At 59.7% G+C, this 17,075-nt stretch overlaps 2 protein-coding genes and 1 long non-coding RNA gene across 4 annotated transcripts in view; 1 reads left to right on the top strand and 2 right to left on the bottom strand.

Annotated features, from left to right (window-relative positions):
• Positions 1-2,071: 2,071 nt before the first annotated feature.
• On the bottom strand, positions 2,072-9,098 carry GDPD2 (glycerophosphodiester phosphodiesterase domain containing 2). Of its 2 annotated transcripts, XM_023537452.1 has the most exons (16): positions 8,989-9,098; positions 8,626-8,729; positions 8,308-8,401; positions 8,066-8,125; positions 7,742-7,840; positions 7,467-7,560; positions 7,178-7,323; positions 6,999-7,081; positions 6,755-6,905; positions 4,993-5,214; positions 4,667-4,815; positions 3,070-3,217; positions 2,868-2,950; positions 2,591-2,619; positions 2,457-2,505; positions 2,072-2,125 (listed from the first exon to the last, which is right to left on the bottom strand). In XM_023537452.1, exons 1-16 carry the CDS (start codon positions 9,091-9,093, stop codon positions 2,080-2,082), a joined length of 1,662 nt encoding a protein of 553 aa, XP_023393220.1. In that variant the 5' UTR covers positions 9,094-9,098; the 3' UTR covers positions 2,072-2,079. The 2 variants fall into 2 exon arrangements, with proteins under 2 accessions (XP_023393220.1, XP_011369743.1); XM_011371441.1 differs by lacking the exon at positions 2,072-2,125 and having other exon boundaries at positions 2,453-2,505.
• On the top strand, positions 2,412-3,285 carry LOC111746473. Its single transcript, XR_002783132.1, has 3 exons — positions 2,412-2,480; positions 2,617-2,935; positions 3,187-3,285. It is a non-coding gene; the product is annotated as an uncharacterized LOC111746473 (long non-coding RNA).
• Positions 9,099-13,273: 4,175 nt separating the features above from the next.
• KIF4A (kinesin family member 4A) overlaps positions 13,274-17,075 on the bottom strand; it is a 94,216-nt gene continuing 90,414 nt past the window's right edge. The window contains exons 29-31 of the mRNA XM_023537448.1: positions 15,474-15,590; positions 14,201-14,323; positions 13,274-13,982 (exon numbers count right to left, since the gene is read on the bottom strand). Of these exons, the coding sequence (XP_023393216.1) occupies positions 13,782-13,982; positions 14,201-14,323; positions 15,474-15,590 (441 nt within the window). The 3' untranslated portion in view covers positions 13,274-13,781. The remainder of the gene's footprint in view (positions 13,983-14,200; positions 14,324-15,473; positions 15,591-17,075) is intronic.

Below are 17,075 nucleotides of genomic sequence, written 5' to 3' on the forward strand. Positions count from 1 at the left end.
CACTCTCGGCTGGTACAGCAGGAGCGTCCTGGTGGCAGAGCCCCGCGCCGAGGCCTCGCTGTGGGCTTTCCCTCAAGAGTTGCAGGGCCAGAGATACCTGTGAACGTACTGGCAGGCGGAGAGGTACCGGTCCGGCCACCGCCGCGGTCCCCAGCACCTCCACGGAGCCTGGCGGCAGGGGAGGCTCCGTGTTCCGTGTGCTTCCAAACGGAACTGGGTCGGGACTGTGCCTCGGCTCTATTAATAGCCCCCTAGCCCAGTCTGCTAGCCCCAAACCCGGATGCCAGGAGCTGTGAGTCAGCAGCTAAAAATAACACAGAGCAACTGCACCCGAACCCCAACGAGCAGCTCCCCCGGCCCCTCCGCCCTCAAGTGTTTGGCAGTTTGTTTCCAGTCCAGGGCCTTACAGAGGTTAAGTGCGCGTAGCTGTCCGGTCCTCCCGGGAAGAGAGTAGGGTCTGCGGTGGCGGGCTCGGGGCGGAGTGCTCGAGGCCAGAGGTCAGGGGCCGGGAGCCAGGGGCCGGGGGCTGGAGGCTGAGGTTACATGGCTCCAGCCGAGGGCCTGGGAGCAGGGCGGCAGAGGAGGGCGCTGGGGGTGGGGTGGACCCTGGAGGTCGTCAGGGTCAGATCGGAAGGGGGGGGGCAAGAAGAGGCTGCAGGGCTGCGAGGCTAGGCCCTGACAGGGCACAGAAAAGTAGGGATGGGGACAGGAGGTACGTGCTGACAGGTGACAGCTGGCGGTACCTGACAGGCTGGGCGCCCTAGGGCTGAGGGGCTGGATCCGGAACCGGCAAAACTAAGGGGATGCAGCCCGAAAAGGCAGTGTGTACAGGGGACCTGCCCGGAGAAGGCAGGGCCCGGCCGCGGCCGCGGCCGCGGGGCGCGCTCCCGCCCGCCGCCCGCGCCAGCTGCAGGCCAGGTATGTCCCCGCGGCCCGCGGCCGGCGCGTGCGTGCGTGCGTGCGTGGGAGCGCGGGGGCGGGGCGGCCCGGGAAGGGGCGGGGGCGGGGAGGAGGAGGGGCGGGAACGCACATTCAAAGTCGCCTGCGTCACTCGCGAGACCGGAAGGTGCCTGGAGCATCCTGGGAATTGTAGTTCCCGGGGTGGCCCCCCCCGACCGAGCCGAGTCTTGGTGCCAGGGCGCTAGCGCGGCCCCAGGTCCCGGTCCGGCGGGAGGAATGGAGACCCGAACGTCCTGACCTCGGTAGAGCCTCAGTTCGATTTGCCTTCGTGCGCGGACGCGAACTGGGGCGAATGTCGGTGCGGTGGGGGACTGAAGAGTCAGCCACAGAGTCCCCTCCCGACCCCGTTTTTGCCTTAGCTCCTCCCCCGCTTTCTACCAGAAGGACTCATCCTAGGCTAGCTCCGCGACAGTCACCTGAAAGGTTTAGCTCGGGCACTCATGACCGGCAGCAAACACACTAGGAACTTGCTCCTCCGGGGGAAGGCGGGCCTGGAGCCAGACCCCGTGCTCAGCCCAGAGAAGCGAACACTCGTGGCGATCGGACCATGCCCTCGGGGTCCGGAATCAAGGACACAGGTCGCCGACCGGCAGGGGAAACAGGTGGCATTCAGCAAACACATCCCGGTGATGCGGCCGCCGCCCTCTTCTTCGGGCAGGTGACCACCAGGTGGCGCTGCGACGCTGCAGAACGCGCCGCCCCACCCCACCTCCCCTGCGGCGGCGGCTCTTCGTCCCTTGCAGCCCTTCATTGCCTCAAGTGGTCCTGCTCCCATCTCCAGGCCACGCACCTCCCCCCCGGCGACCCCTCAGTATCGGGTCACATACGACCCCAGGCGGAGGGTACTTCCTCCGCCCAGCCCCAGCGCCGAAAAGATGAGACCGTGGGCAAACGCGAATTAAATACGAATAGCAGACAAGTAACGTGAATCAAAATATATTGAAGAAAAAGGCCGTGTGCACCAAATGTCATCTGTAGCATAGAATTAATATGGCCACACGGGTTCTTTAGGCCCAACGGGTAGGCAAGAAGGCAGCCCGACTGCAGGTATCGGGGAGACAGGGTCAGCATCTGTCTGCATCGCCCGACAATTCTGCAGGAAAGGCCGCTTTGTCGTCTTCAGTCTCTGTTCCAAGCTGCCCCATCTCTGACACACACGTGCCTTCTACACAAAAACACATGCACACAAGTCTGACACAGCATGGTGGCCACCTCCTCTGTTCTAGCTTCATTTTGGAAGAAACTTCTAAGCGCTCACTGTTTTCCCAACCACCGCGGGTCAGACCCCAAGGGCAGCAGCCTCGTGGGAGCTTGGGCATGTCCGCTATCTGGGCGGAGCGCCCTCATGCTTCCACACCCACGTGCAAAGTTCGCACCACCCCAACCCCGGCAACGGCAACGTGCCACCTCCACCATTGTCCCTTCCTTGCTGGTGGCAAAGGCAGACAGGCCTCAGACTGCGGCTGGTGGGGGCCCGCCCGGGGCAGGACACTCACTCCATCATGAAGTTGTTGATCCTGGTGAGCAGCACCGCCGTTTCTAAGCCTAGGGAGGGGAGGGAGCAGGAAGGGGGTGAGCACGGGGAACGCCAGAGGATGAGAAAAACGACGTGAGCGGAGGACGTGCTTACCGGTTCTCTCTCTCTCCTTCTTACAGGTCCTACAGGGAGAAAAGCTTCCCGTGGTGAGTTCCGCCAACTGCAAGCACAGCCTTTTGACCCTGGTTTCCCCAAACTGCTTTTCCCAGGTGCAAGCCGATTCGGTGTCTGGGGAAGGGTCTGAGCATCTCAAAGGGACCCGCCAGACCAAACTCCAAAGCCCAAGCAGCACATCTGAGTCCGGATCAGCCCCGTCACCAGGCCCCGGGGGAGAATAAACATCCAGAAAGCTGAGGCACGAAGCACTCACCCGTGGAAGAGAAAGGTCCACAGAAGCAACAGGGCGGAGATGCAGTTGGTAACGAGCCACATCATCAGGTATGTTTGTGGGGGCTGTGGGGATAGGAAAGGCCCCTGTCGTTGGCCGGAGCCCCAAAGGTAGTATATGGGTGGGGGGAATGTAAGGAAGAGAGGGACAGGTTAAGGAGGGATGACAGTGTCAGAGCCCTTACGATAAGCCAGATGGGGTAATGCATCTGCTGCAGCAGCTGGCAGTCGTTGGTGGTGACCGAATCCACCCCCGCGCACCAGAGCAGGGAGAAGAGCCAGGCTTTGTTCACTACAAATAGGTTCACCGAGACATTATCCTGGTGCAGTGCCCTGTGGAGGTGAGGAAGAAACGGGGAGCATCCAGAATCGTGGGGTTCAAGGCGTGGGAGGCAGCCCGTCTGCGCCCGAATCTACAGTGTCACCGCCAAGGCGCTATCGGCCCGTTTGCGCGGCAGCCCCTGACCCGAAGTGATCCTCTTTGCGTAGCGGAACTCTGTCTTCCGATGGAGGCCACCTGTGGGTCCTCACTTTGCTGTCTGCGGCCACAAAGCGACCACGTGCCCCTGAGTCATCTCTTCTGTACGTCCGACAGCAGCGGTCCCTTCCACTGGGACTCGGAACCTGGCTTATCGTTCCCTGCAAAGCCCTCTGATCAGATCTCCCTGCCGTCTATCAATGTTCCTTTTGAAGTATGGAGTCTGCACCTGCGCACGATATGCAGGTGGGCGTGGACCAGCTGCGAGCAGAGCGAAACCCTTCCTGCCTTCTGGGCACCCTGCCTGTCTGATGGCAGCCCGGCGTCAGGTTAGTCTTGGCAATGCCACGTGCCCCTGATGACTCGTTATGCACGAGCGTTCAGTCAAAGCCCTGGTCTTTTTCACACGTTCCTGCCGATGCTACTGTCCCCTCGCCCGTGTCTGTGCAGTTGAGCTTCTCTGGGGCCCCAAATATAGGTCTTTCCATCTGTCCCCATTGCGTTGCATCTCGGCACCTTTGGCCCATCGTCTCGGTGCTCGGGCCTTCTGGGGCCTTGATTTCATCGTTAGTGTATTTGTTACCAATTCACATCTTTTGGAAATGCGATCGGCAGTCGATGTTGACCAGGTCAAGGCCGAGGTGAGGGCCAAACCCGATGTCCTGTCTCCCTCCACAGAGAGAAATTGAGGAAAGGTCCTCAACATGTTTGTGGCAGCTGCGCTGTCATTCAGTGCACTTTTTTTTTACTATTCGACCCCAAGGACCTTGGCAACTGCATGGTTTGAGGTCCATCCTGTTTACTGGCTGGGTCAGCTTTCTGGGTCCCAGCTGATATCTGCAACTCTGTCACCTCTCCTCCCCGGAGCCATCTTCTTTGTCTCTGGCCTCATCTCTGTCTCGCTCATGACGCCACTGTCCCTAGTCTTCCGCAGCTCTGCTCATTGTGACCTTCTGTCACCTGTGGGTCTCGGCCCGGACACCACCTCTTTAACCACTCTTCCTAATGTGGCCCCTCCTTAGCCCCTCGGTCCCGAACCCAACTGCTCTATATTACACGTCCCCACTTTATCATGTTCGTATTGCTTATCGGTGTCCCACGCGCATGTATTTTGGTCAGTGGTTTATGGTCTGTCTGTTCCACTTGTACACCCAGAGCCTGCGCTAGAGCCTGACACGCGACAAGCATCTGGACAGTACCTGTCACGCGAGCGAATGAACGGATGGCGATGTCCTCCCTGCACTGGCTCATCCCCATCGTTAAGCCTCACGTGATGCCCTCGGCTCCCTCCCTCTGGCACTCACTTGATATCCGACAGCGGCAGGTCTTGGTAGGGGAGGTTGAGAAAGTGGGGCCTCTCGGCGCTGTCGCCTCCCCGCTGTCCGTATATCTGGCGCATTCCGGGTGCCCGTTGTCGGACATTAGCCCGATCTTCATCCGGAAGCCAAAGGATCTGTGGTTCGGGGAAGATGGGCATGACGCCAGGGAAGGCCTGGGGGTCCCGGGGGCGGGCGCAGAGCACAGAGCGGGGCGTATGAGCTAGGCTGAGACTGTCACCGTGGCATGGGGAAGGCGGGGTGGCAGCGGGGGGGAGGGGCGCGAGGGGCACTGGGAGGCCTGGCAACATCACCATGGCTTGCGGCACCCTTGAATTCAGTACAGTGTCCAGTGTCTGGTTCACGAATGTGTCGTGGTACGTGTGGTTTCGCGGGGGGCGGCGTAGGTCAAACATGACGGACAGGTTGAGGACCGCGGCTTCCTTCAGGAGCTCTGCCAGTGCGGGCACGCTCTGGTTCCCGGCCTCTTTCCGATCGCGGGCCGACAGCTGATTGGCCCCCCAGAAAGGGCGCCTCTATAACATTAGAAAAGTGATTTCCAGACCCGAAGGAGCCTCCGGGCCCTTCCCCCATCCTTGGCATCTTGGGGTCCAGCCTCTGCGAACCTGAGCCAGGCTGTCTTTCTCCAGACGCTGTAACACCTCAGTCTGTGACCCAACTTCCGACCCTCCCAGGTTGCTAAATTTCTCTCTCCCAGGACACTCTGGGATTTTGACACCTTGCTGTCCTCTCGATGCAGCAGCAGCTTGCTGGCCACGGCTGTGTCACCAACCCACTGTCCATCCACAGCTTGAACTACAGTTCTGCAGCGCCCTCTGCGACATTCCCACCCCGCCCACCCCAGGCATCCTCGACTCTGAGTCTGATTCAATTCTACAGTCGCCTGCCACTTAGCCAGCCACTTACTTGTTCCCGGTCTGCCCCCACTGCCATCCCTCCAAGGGGCCATCGCCAAACCCCGCCCGTTGCCTCTCCACGCCACATAATCAGCAAATGACCTTCCCTCCTCATCAGTGACAAGGGAAAAGCGAGCTACTGGTTTCCACTGATTTCATCGTCCCCGAAATCCTGCAAGGCACTGTCACTGTTCCCATTTCACAGATGAGGTGAGGCAGCCCAGACTGACTAGGGGGTGCTGCCCAGGCTCACGCAGCTTGGAAGTGGCGAAGCCAGGATGCAAAGCCAGACAGTCCTACGCTCAGTGCTCTGAGATGTCAGTGTATAGAGTTAAATGGGAAAAAGTAAGTTGCAAAAGAATCTGTGAAGTGATCCTACTTGTGCAAAATGAGAAGTATATATACGTATACGTGTGTGCGCGTATACCTGTGTGCATATATGTGTGAGTGTGCATATACGTGTGTGTGTGCATATGCATATTCGGAAGATGTACCCAGCCGTTCACGGCGAATACCTCGGAGAGCTTGGATTATGAGAAACTTGCCCCCTTTCAGCTTATTTCTCTGATGTTTTTACTTTTTTACGAGGAACATCTGTTGCTTTCGTAATTAGGAAAAAGAAACTGAAAAATAACGCAGCGTCTTTTGGAATATATTGCAACGCGCGCAGGATCGAAGTCACCACCTCTGGGCCTGGTGCCGGGAACGTTGACAGATGACCAGCCTCTGCTCCCTTCCCGGCCTCGCCTCCTGCTACGCCCCGAGTGTGACCTCGCGGTGCCAGCTGGCCGCCCTGTGTTCCCTGGAAGCACCGCCTGGCACTTCTGGGCTTTGCCCACACGCTTCCCTCCGCCTGGAATTCCCTTCCCTGCCTTGCCCGGCTCAGACGCGGCTCTGCTTCGGTCTGCCGAGCCGGAGTCCATGAGCCGGAGTCCTGCCACACCCACCGCGCCAAACAGTGACCTCCCTCTCTGTCCCTCGTCCCGGTATCACGTCATTATCACCCTGGGTTTACGAGGAAAGGAGGAGGGCGTGAGCCAGGGCAGAGGCTGTAGACCTCGCGTCGCCCTGGACGGGGCTCAGCAAAGGCTTATCAACGAGTGAACTCTGCCCCCAGCGCCCCTGCAGGCGGCAGGCTTTGCCCCGAGGCTGTCCTCACCTCCAGGAACCAGGCCCCGGCATTGAGTCTCTTCAGTTCAGCCCAGGAGAAATCGCTGCTGTGGTCTCTGATGCGCGCTGGGAACACAGAGGCCACGTCTGTGGTCCTGCTCAGGTGCTCGTCGTGCATGAGGAAGGGGACCCCGTCGGAGCTGAGGGCACAAGGCATGTGAGAGGGCCGAGCCCGGGGCTGCCTGTCGCTGTTCGGAGCTGCCCTGCTGGGCCTCGCCCCCAGCTTCGCTCACCTGACCATGACGTCCGTCTCGAACACAGCAGCCCCACATTTTGCTGTCTTCCGCAGGGACATGAGGGTGTTCTCGGGGGCCAGCTGGGAAATGGGATTGGCGAGGAGGTCGCACGGGAGGGCGGGGCCTGGCCAGTGCACGCCCACCCCGCCTCGCCAGCATTCTGCACCCCCACTCACCATGGGCGCCCCTCGGTGTCCCACCAGCCCGGGCTTGCGGGGTAGGTGTCTGGGTTCCATGATACAGGGTGAAGAGATGCATAGGGGGACCAGGAAGATGGCCAGGACGACTCCGAAAAATAGGACCAGTAGTGTAATCTTGGGACCTGTGGGAGTGAGGGACAGGCTACGGAAAAGGGCGACGGGTGACTTCTCGGGGCAAGAAGCAGAGAGCAGGCGCAGGGAATCGGGCGGAGGGAGGCTGAAGCCCCAAAGGCCAGCATGGGTGTGTCTGGGGCGGAGTCGGCACCTCTTTGCTTGATGCGGTAGAAGGTGTCAGCCACAGGCCAGGACAGGAGGGTGACGCCAGCAACAGCTCCAATGTGAAGGAATGGCGCTGTGGCCTGTGGACGACAGTTGGTGAGGAGGGCTCTCCTCCCTAGGGGCCCTCCTTTTCTCCTCTGAGGACCTGACTTTTGGAGTTCAGAGTTACTTGCAGTCTTGGGGGGCCAGGGAGGAAGATAAGTCCTGAGATTGGCCACAGGCCAAGGCTCCCAACCTAGGCACTGGAGATCGGACCCTCACCTGCAGTGACAGACGTAAGCTACGCCACTCCTGCCGCCATTGGATGTCCAACCCCACGAGGCCGGCGGCCACAAGAACCAAAATGAAGATCAGCAGCACCTGGGGGACCAGGATCAGTGGGACTTTGTGTCCACCCGGGCTCATGGCTATCACGGGCTAGCCCCTCCCGCTATGGAGAGAGGCCCAGTGCCTTCCCCGGACCCCTCCGCTACCCTTCTGGCACTCGGCAAATATTGACTGGGCTTCAGGTCCTGAGTTGGAGCCTGGGGACAGATTAGTGAGGTCCCAGTGGCCCCCTGCTGTGCCCTCTCCCTCGCACTCTACCTTATGGACACTGTGCAGATGCAGAGGCTGGCCGCAGAGCCGCAGGAGTAGGGCCAGGAGCTGGGGACACAGGGTGGTGGCAGTAATGAGCCGCCAAGAGGGGTCGCTGACCTGGGCTTCCCAGGCTGACACCTCCCTCCTCCCCTCTCCGCAGGGGACAGGGTGAGAACCACAGAGTAGAGCTGAGCAGGGAAGAAGGGCCGAGGTGGGAGTCAGGCCGACCCCGCACCCCTCAGACCCACCAACAGCACGGATGCATATGTGACCAGTAGAGAGATGACCACTATGAATGCCAGGGACCAGTCCATCCAGCGCCCCCAGTGGCGGAACAGGAATCTGTGGGAGGGGACAGGGGAGGTGTCCGTGTGCGGGAAGGGGTGTTAGCGGTGGCCTGAGGGGAGCTGGGCTGGGTGGACCGGAAGGAGGACTAGTAGGGAGTGAAGGGTGGCCCTTCGCAGGGTGGCAGGAGAGCTGGGCAGGGCTGGGGATGACCGAGCACCCAGGGGTCCGGTGGGGGGAGTGAGTTGACGTGTATGCCCTGGGGGCAGTCCGTGACACACTCGTTGAAGTTGTGCAGGTCATTGAGAAGGACGAGCCCGATGTACAGCCAGGCCACGCAGAGGAGGAAGGTGAGGAACAGCAGGCCGAACCAGATACAGTCGCACTGAAAGGGGCAAGAGAGAAGCTCAGCCATCCGCACTTCCGGCTCAGAGCCCCCAATGGGTGGCAGCTCGAGGGGCTTCCTGCTAGGCATTGGGCTGCTCTGTAGGCAACTCTTTCCATATTTGAGGGAGCTTTTCTTCCTGGGAAGAGAAAGCACCTCCCCGCCCGCCCCCCCCCATGGCCTCTGAGCACACACGGCCTGCTTCTCCCCTTGCAAGCGGCCTCTGCCTTGGACTTCCGGCCCCCCGTTCCCTCTCCACCTTGCTGGTTCGCATCCTCTCTTTGGGGAATTTCCTCCAGTGGCAGCTATACAGGCAGTGCAAGCAGCGGGCCCAGGCGGAGCAGCAGCGGGGGGACTCAGCCATGGCGAGGGCCTGGGGAAAGTGACACTCGGCCATCAGGGACCTTGGCAGAAGGCAGATGGCAGCCTTCCTCCCAGTGCACCTGAGAAGCCCAAGGGAGGAGTGGAGGCCTGGGATGCTGCCCAGCGACAGAGGTCACAAGGCGGGCCCCGCGTCCATCTCCAGGGGCTTGTTTCCCCTTTAACCTGGACACATGGGCAATGAGTAGGACCCCCAAGAGGTCCAGCCTCTTTGCACGCAGGATGCACACGTGCTCTCTCCCCCTCTGCCCCCTCTGTGGGCACCCAGCTCTGGGGATGGGGTGTTTGCCCAGGGCAGGGCGACTCAGGTCTGGGAGCCGAGGCAGATATGGCCGCGCTTCAGGCAGCCCCTCGTGGAGCCTTCCACCCCAGGACCCAGGAGTAACTTGAAGCAGAAGTTCGCGTTCTGACCTGGGGCTAGAGAAGGCCAAGCTCGTTGGCCAGTTGCTATGGATACAGAAATTGCACACATCACAAACCCCTGAATGGAAGATCTTGTCTACCCCCCGGGGGGTAGGGGGCTTGGGCAAATAAGAGGAAGACTTGAGAGAAGCGGGCCGCCTGTGTCACCCCCAACTTTCTGAAGGGACTCTTTCCCTGTCCACCGGACCTGGAATATCCAAGCTGTCTGGCGCTGGTCTGATCCCTTCCCACCCAGTCATCCCCCCACCGGGAACCCAGCCGGGAACCCAGTGTCCCCCTCCCCCCTTCAAGGGGCCCCACCCTCCGAGGTCACTTAGGTGGAAGTACAACAAATACAGGGCAAAGGTGTGTGGGGGGCGGTCATCTCAAGGCAGCAAATCCGTGTACTTTGTGCTTTCGGCTCAGGCTGCGACTGAGCTGGCTTACTGATCCCCAAACTCGTCTGGGTGTGTGATGGTGATTCCACAGGAAGGGGGTGTGATTCGTGGCAGCATTCGTACATGTGTGCGCACACTAGTACCTGGCAGTACAAATGGGTTTCTAGGTGACTTTGAGTACGTACGGATAGAAGCCCTGGGTACGCCCAAAGAGTGTGCGGTCTAAGGGGCGTGCCCCCGTGTCGCCTGGGCTCCCCTGACGCTGTGCGGTCTTAGTGGGGTGCACAGTGGTGGGACCCCTGAGAGAAGGGAGGGTGTGGCTGCTCCGGAAAGTACCATGCCGGTCCTGCGCTTCCCTTGGGACGGGAGATTAGGATCGGGCGCCAAGCGGCTGGGGGGCTGGAGGAAGGAAGCCTCCCCCCTCCCTGAGCCCCGTCCCAGAAAAGAAGCCATCCCAAACGGAGGTCCTTCCTCTTCCACCCGGGACTGGACTGTCGTAGCCTGCCTTGGGCTCCACCCGCACCCCCTGCCTCCCCTCGGGTCCTGCCCTGTACCCCGGGCGCTGCCTCCGGAGGACAGGGTCAGGTCTCAGCAGCCTGGGAACCCCAGCCAGGGGAGCCGTGCCGCGGTGCCGCCCGGTCCCCGCGCCCCATCACGCCCGGTGCCGCCGGTCGGGGCCGCCCGCGCCCCGCGGCCCGCGCTCCCGCCTGCAGCCCCCAGCCTCCCGCGGCCGTCACACCTTTCCGCGGCGACTGTCCTGCTCTGCTCTCGGCTCCGCGGCGCTCCGCTCCCCAGCCACTCTCCGACTTATCTGCCTCCTCCCTCCTCAGTCCTCGGCTCAGCCCCACCGGTCAAACAGGTGGGGCACTGTTGCCACCTACAGGAGGCTGCGCGGGTCCTCTCCGGAGGCTGCTCTCCGGCCAGTACCCGGCCGGGGTGGGACGTCGGGCGGGAGGGCGGGGGCCGGGGGCGGGGAGGCAGAGCCGATCTGCTTCTTTACTCGCTGCCGGCCAGTGGGCTTCGGGTGAGGAATTCCTTTGTGCAACCTTCGCGGTCCCTCTGTCCCTCCTCCTGCTCCGCTCAGTCACTGCTGGGGCTTTGTCCTGGCTTGGGGAGCCGAGGGCTGAGGGTACAGGGCAGGTGGGAAGCCGAGGGGAGGTGACCACACAACCGTGCAACTCGGCAGTGAGGAGAAGGGGCCCAGCCAGCACCCTGGGGAAGGGCGTGTGCGTGCGAGGGAGTCTCAGCATCCAGCCTCGCGCTTGCTGGGCGCACGCCCTTGCTTCGACCGCCTCCCTTCCCTCGTGGGTGCCACTTCCACTTCTGCAAGGTGCATCGGCAAGGGACAACTGCAAGCTACTTTCTGAACTCCGGGCAGCAAGTTGCCCTGTTTCTGGGCCAGGGGTCCCCATTCCAGGGTGACACTAGCAGCCTTCTCCTCCCAAATCACTCCAGATAGGAGATGTTCCTTCAGTGCGTGCTCAGACTTGCATGGGTCCTGCTGCCTCATCTCCAAGGCATCTAAAGTGTCCTTCCAAAAATCGTTTGGGGGGAGTACAGGGTGTCAGGGTCACACGATTTTGGAAGATGAACACGCTGTCAATGTAGGAAACGTCCAAACCTGTAGTTAATTTTGATGCGTTTACTTAGGCAATGCCGATGACAACTGCCTGGAAGCAAAATCTCAAGGGACTGAGAAAATGCTCCAGAGAATGGCAGTTTTGCAGCTTCTTTTGTCCATTAGAATCAAGGGAGGAGACGTGAGGGGGGTTACACCACGTCCACTGGTGGTGGATTAAGGGGGCAAGAGAAAGCAAAGCGAGAAACCTCTGAGACCCGGTAAAAAGTCACACGGAGGGACATACTCGTACACTGGTGGGTGCGGGAGAGTTAACATTTACAGCCAGAGACGGTATGTGGCCGGGGAGATAACGATGTGGCCTCGTGTTTCCGTGTGGTGGGCGTGCCCGGAGGGGTCTGCAGAAGGAGATTAGCTGGCCTTCCAAAGGTATGTTATCTTAGATGCACAAAGACAACAAACAGGCTCACTTAAGGTAAAGATTGACCTTTGTCAAGGAAGCTACAGGCCTAGGACGTGAGGACCCGCCGGCTCCAGGGTTTAGTTACAGATTCTTACGTTCAGACCATCCTGTGGGGTCACTTTCGGTCTCTCGGTTTGCAGGGCCCCACGCAGGCCGCTCCTGAGCTTGTGAGCTTCGGTACGTGGCCCCCTCTCAGTCGCAACATACACAGGACTCAGGGTGTGATGAGGGCTGGGGGCCGCCTGCCTGAGCTTCCCTCTCTACCTGTTGCCGATGTGGTATCTCAAAACCGGGGCCAGCACACTGTCGCACCGTTGGCGGGAAAGGGTGCTTTCTCTGGGGATAAGCTCGCCTCCCCCTCCCCCTCATGTAGTGGCTTTAGACCAGTGAGGACGGCGGCCCTCAGCCTTCCCATTGTATCTAGGGCTCCAGCTGGCAGTGGCAGAGGCTCCCTTGCTCCCTCAGCATTAAAATGCAAAGAGGAACAGGGCTGCTTGCTGGCAGGAGGCCAGAGAGGGCTGTGGGGGCGCCTAGTGCTCCGCGGGCTTTCGCAGGCGGCCCTCACTTTCCTTTGTGTGGCTCTGGGGCATTTTAGAGCGGTCTTGGCTTTCATGTCGCGAGTTCTGGGGGTGCTTCGGGAGCTTTTGACTGGGGGGCCTGGGATTGAGAATGCACGTATGAGGCTCAGGGCTTGCCAGCTCCTCAGCAGGCTGCGAGGCCAGTCGGCAAGCTGTGTTTGGCATTCCAGGGCTGAAGCAGAGCTGACTGTAATGCCTAGTCCGTAAGGGGGAAGCCACTTTTCCCCGCTCCCTTTCTGAAGGAGAAAGCAAGCTGCGGGCATTAGGAACAGCCGCGCTGCCTCTGGTCCCCCAGGCCGCTTTGGTGTTGACTTGGGTTCTAGTCCTGGTTCTATCACTCACTGACTTTGCGACTTGAGATAACTTACGTAGCTTCTTTGTGTGTCACTGCCGTCATCTGCAAAATAAGGATACTTGTGCGCCTTGAACCTCTCTGTGAGGAGCAAGTAAAACAGGCAGGTGGCTGGAGAGGCTTAGTGAGTGACCCCTTCCTCCCCGGTCTGCAGGCTGGGCAGGCTCTATGGTGGCGGTGGCGGGCAGGCCACTGGCCTTGCTACTGTCATTCCAATTTCCCAAGGTAGCAGAGCAGCATGCAGATAGGGGGCAGAGGCCTGCTTTGAGGCTGTGAGGCCCTGCTAGGCTACTGAGAGGCTGTCCCTCACAGTGTTCCTGCGGGGCTGGGGCTGACGAGCGCAGGCCGCAAGGGCACTTCTCCCTGGGGCAGAGAAGGATCTTTCCAAACAGTAGAAGAACTAAGATTTATTTATTGATTTGCTTAACATTAACATGTTAAAAGATTTCATTTACCTCAGCTTTACGGAAGACAACTGACAGCACTGTTCAAACACTTCACGCCCAGAGACATCAGGGCAGGGCAGGCCCCGACCCCATTCCTGAGACAGGGTGAACTGCTGGGGCCACTTAGCTGAGATAACCTAGAGACGAGACAGGCTCGGCCTCAACCCCGTTGGGGGGCAGCCGTAAGTGCTCGCGAAATCGGAAAGAGCTACTGTCCTGGGGACTGGCTGCTACTCAGTCCGCAGAAAGGTCAGTCGGCTCTCTGTTCAGCAGGAAGCTGAGCGCCCTCCTGGAGAAGAGAGAGCAGTAGTCGGGGGCGAGGGCCGGAGGGCTGCAGGCTGACGGCCCAGCTGACCGGGGTTCCTCCCGCTTCAGTCACGCACTGTCCCCTGTCTCAACAGGGACCTGAGAGCATCTCCCAGGCTGGACCGGGGCAGAGCCGGCGACCCGTGTTCAGTGGGGCTCCTCTTCGATGGGGGAGCAGCCCGAGAAGAAGCTGGTATTGCTGGCCAGAGCGCGCTTCTTTTTCTTCCCTGGCGCTTTATTTTCTTGAGGTTCCGTCGCTGCAGGTTTCAACTCTGGGACGCTAAGGGAGGAGGGCGCTGGCGCGGGGTTCGACAAGACCTCGTCGACGTCACTCATCTCTCTCAGGATCTAGGAAGGACAGAGCCAGGTGTGCCCGGGCCCCAGCACGCGCCCAGAAGTACAGAGCGTCCGCTGAGACCGCTGGGTTGGGGGAAGCAGACCTGAGCCCGTGGCCCCTGCCAGTTCCCAAGCAGCACGTGAGCCTTGCCCTGTCGCCCCCGCGCTCTGTCCGAGCTGATGCGGGCACGGATGCCGACGCAGTTGGTGATGCGTTCGGGGCCGCTTACCTTGCTGTTGGGAGTGGCGCAGACGGGGTTGAAGAAGCTCAGCCCCGGCGTCACCTCTGTGGGATCCTCCAGTTTGAAGGAGCCTTCAGAGTCCTGGGCCCGCTCCACAGTGCCCGAGCCATCCTGAGGATCGAGCAGACAGCCCATCAGAAGGCCAGTCCCCGGGGCTGCAGAAACAGGCGGCTCCCCGCAACCGGTGAGGCGCCAGCGCGGGGGCCTCGTCGCTCAGGCCAGGTGCGTCTTAGGGAGACCCTGCTGGGGGAGGCCACAGCGCTCGATGGCAGCTGCTGAAGGCACGGGACACACCACGAGGCGAGGTTTCAACAAGACCGGGCTGTGGTCATTGCTCTGATCGACTTTCCCCGTCTCCAATCTGCAATGCCCTTTTCAGCACGTCTACAGGGTGTTGTCTGTATTTGTAAAGTGGAAGCTGTGGCCTACATCGCTGGTTTTTACAGTGAAACTCCTACGACGAAGCCCAAGACGCGAACAAGTGCGGCCGCCGCAGGCCTCTAGGCTCTAAATCGACAAAAGCCACAGGAACGGACACTGCTCCCTGCTCCATCTATGGTCCTAAGCGCTCTGGCTTAACGGAAAACCCAGGGCAAAACTGCTCGCACATAGACGGATGGTCCCTAGGCTGAGCTGGGTAAAATGACTGTTTGTCTGTCACACAGACGGCTGGGCGAGGGAACTTTGGCTCGGGCACGGGCCAGCGGGGGCCCGTCTGCGCACGCTGACCCGGCAACTTTTGCTGTCCTCAGTTCGTCTCTCCTGGAGCACGGTGAGGACGCTACAGTCAGCCTGGCTCCCTGCAGCGGCTGCGAGAAATAGGAAGTTCCTGTGGGTTTTTCCTGCAGCTGTAGAACAGCTAGTTCCCACGGAGAAGGGCGCAGTAAGTAACTGTCAGGATGTCAGAAGGATTAGCGTCCTTCCTGGAAGCTGCCACCTCAGCACGTGGCCCCTGCAGTTCCAGTTAGGCCTCGGACTAGTCTGATCCTGCACGGCTAGGAGCCTGCAGACGCCTGCCTTCCTGTTCCTGCTTCACGCCTCACGAGCTGTGCAGTGGCTTCGCAGCCAAGGCTGGGGATGGGAGCCACGTACCGGGAACTCTCCGGGGAGGGACACTGTGGCCGGGCTGGCAGGGGGCAGAAGGACTGAAAAGGGAAGAAGGGCTGAAAGGGCAGGAAGGGCCGGGAGGGAGACGCCAGCTTTCCAGATGCAGGGCAGTGGAAGGCCCAAAGGGACGCTGAGGCCACCGCACTCACCGTACCTGGCCTTGCTGACGGTTGCGACACTTGGTGGGCTCGCAGCTGCAGTCCACACCACAGTTCGACTTCTGTCTCCGGCACCCACACTGCTTATTCCCACACCAGCCCTTGCAGGAGCACTGCAAGACAGGTCGGGAGAAAGCCGCGTCACCGAAAGGACTAGAAGGCTAGTCGAAAGGGCCTTCCCTCCATTTGCAGGCTGTTCGCAGAGACGTGCAAAGTCCCGTGAAGCTGACCACGCGTCTATCTCCTCAGGCCTCCCTTCCTTAGGGAACAAAGATCACCAAGAACCAGAACGGACTCACTAGAATGACTAACAAACGCATTTTGGGGACGGGGGTGATAATATACCACACAGATCAGACAGGCCCCACGATAACGCAGGGTACCTGAAAAGACTCTCGTGATGATTCTCTGGCCAAAGTGAAGGCCGGCGAGCTGGCTGGCCGTGGAGTCGAGTGTGCCTGAGGGCTGAGCACTGTCGCTCCACGTCGTTATGTCTACCCAACCTGTACTCTCGTCCAGCTCACATTTCTACAGTCTGTGCGTGTCAGCCTGCGCTTTGGCCTCAGCACGTGAATCATTCAGCGTTTGAATCAATCACTGACGATATGAAATAAAATCATCTACATTTGTATAGCACTTTACAGTTTTCAGAGTACTTTCGTGGAATATACGAATACAACATCTCATTGGAATCTCATAACTGGCCTCCAAGGCAGGCACATTAATCTGCTGTGACGACGACACAAAGCTAGAAGGATGATGAATATGTAAGATGGCGATCGCATTCAAAAGTGTTGTGGCGGGCTGGAATTATGCACGAAAGTCAAGGAAAAGTTCTAACACAGATAAAGGCGAGTCCACCATGGATGCCCCCCCGAGCCAGTCAATAAAATACAGGGGAGAACACTTGGCTTAAAAGCAGTTTGCCCGAAAACGGCCAAAGGATCTGCGGCGTCCGCAGGTCCGGTGAGTCCACGGTGTGAAATGGCTGTCAGGCCTCTGTCTACCGTGGCCTCATCCCACTTGCCTCGCTCCCTCCCAGGGCCAAAGTCTCTCGAATTAGGTGTTTCTTATTTCCGTGCGTGTCTTTTACCACATTTTTTTTGTCATCGAAAAATCTAAGGGACTGTCTTACATGTTTTCCAACTTTATGTATAAATGGTATCTTGTTCTATGAACACACGTAGAGCCGATTCTGTTCATTTTCACCGTATGAACATGCCACTACTTATTCAGACCCGTCGCAGTGCCAGGCTTCATACCTGCCGGCGAGGCTGCCCCGCGATCGCCGCCATTCATGTGTGCCAGGCACCGCTATCAGTGCTCTGCACGTAGTACAGTCATTTAATCAACAGGTGTGTTGCCCTGTGGACACGTTCAGGAGTTCACGGTGCGTACGTGTCTAGTAAAGACAACGTTACACGAAAGAGATGGTGACCGGCATCGTTGGAAGCCATGTTGGAAGGAAGTGAGACCATTTGGCTTGGAACGAACAGGTGGCAGAGCTCACAGAAGGATGGATTAGTCAGAAGGGACCTCAGCGACCATCTAGAGCCTGGTGCGGTGTGCAAAGAATGTCTTCCGTTTCCTGAGGCCAA

The sequence above is a fragment of the Pteropus vampyrus genome, unplaced genomic scaffold, assembly GCF_000151845.1.
Source record: "Pteropus vampyrus isolate Shadow unplaced genomic scaffold, Pvam_2.0 Scaffold191, whole genome shotgun sequence".
NCBI classification, from domain to species: Eukaryota; Metazoa; Chordata; class Mammalia; order Chiroptera; family Pteropodidae; genus Pteropus; species Pteropus vampyrus.

Bases quoted from the DNA above. Each gene is read 5' to 3' on its own strand.
- GDPD2 (XM_023537452.1), bottom strand. From the start codon at position 9,093: ATGGCTGAGTCCCCCCGCTGCTGCTCCGCCTGGGCCCGCTGCTTGCAC. The intron at 7,841-8,065 runs GTAGAGTGCGAG...CTGGTCCCCCAG, and splicing joins ATCTGCACAGTGTCCATAAG to GTGCTGCTGATCTTCATTTT. The intron at 7,082-7,177 runs GTGAGTGGGGGT...CCCATTTCCCAG, and splicing joins GACACCGAGGGGCGCCCATG to CTGGCCCCCGAGAACACCCT.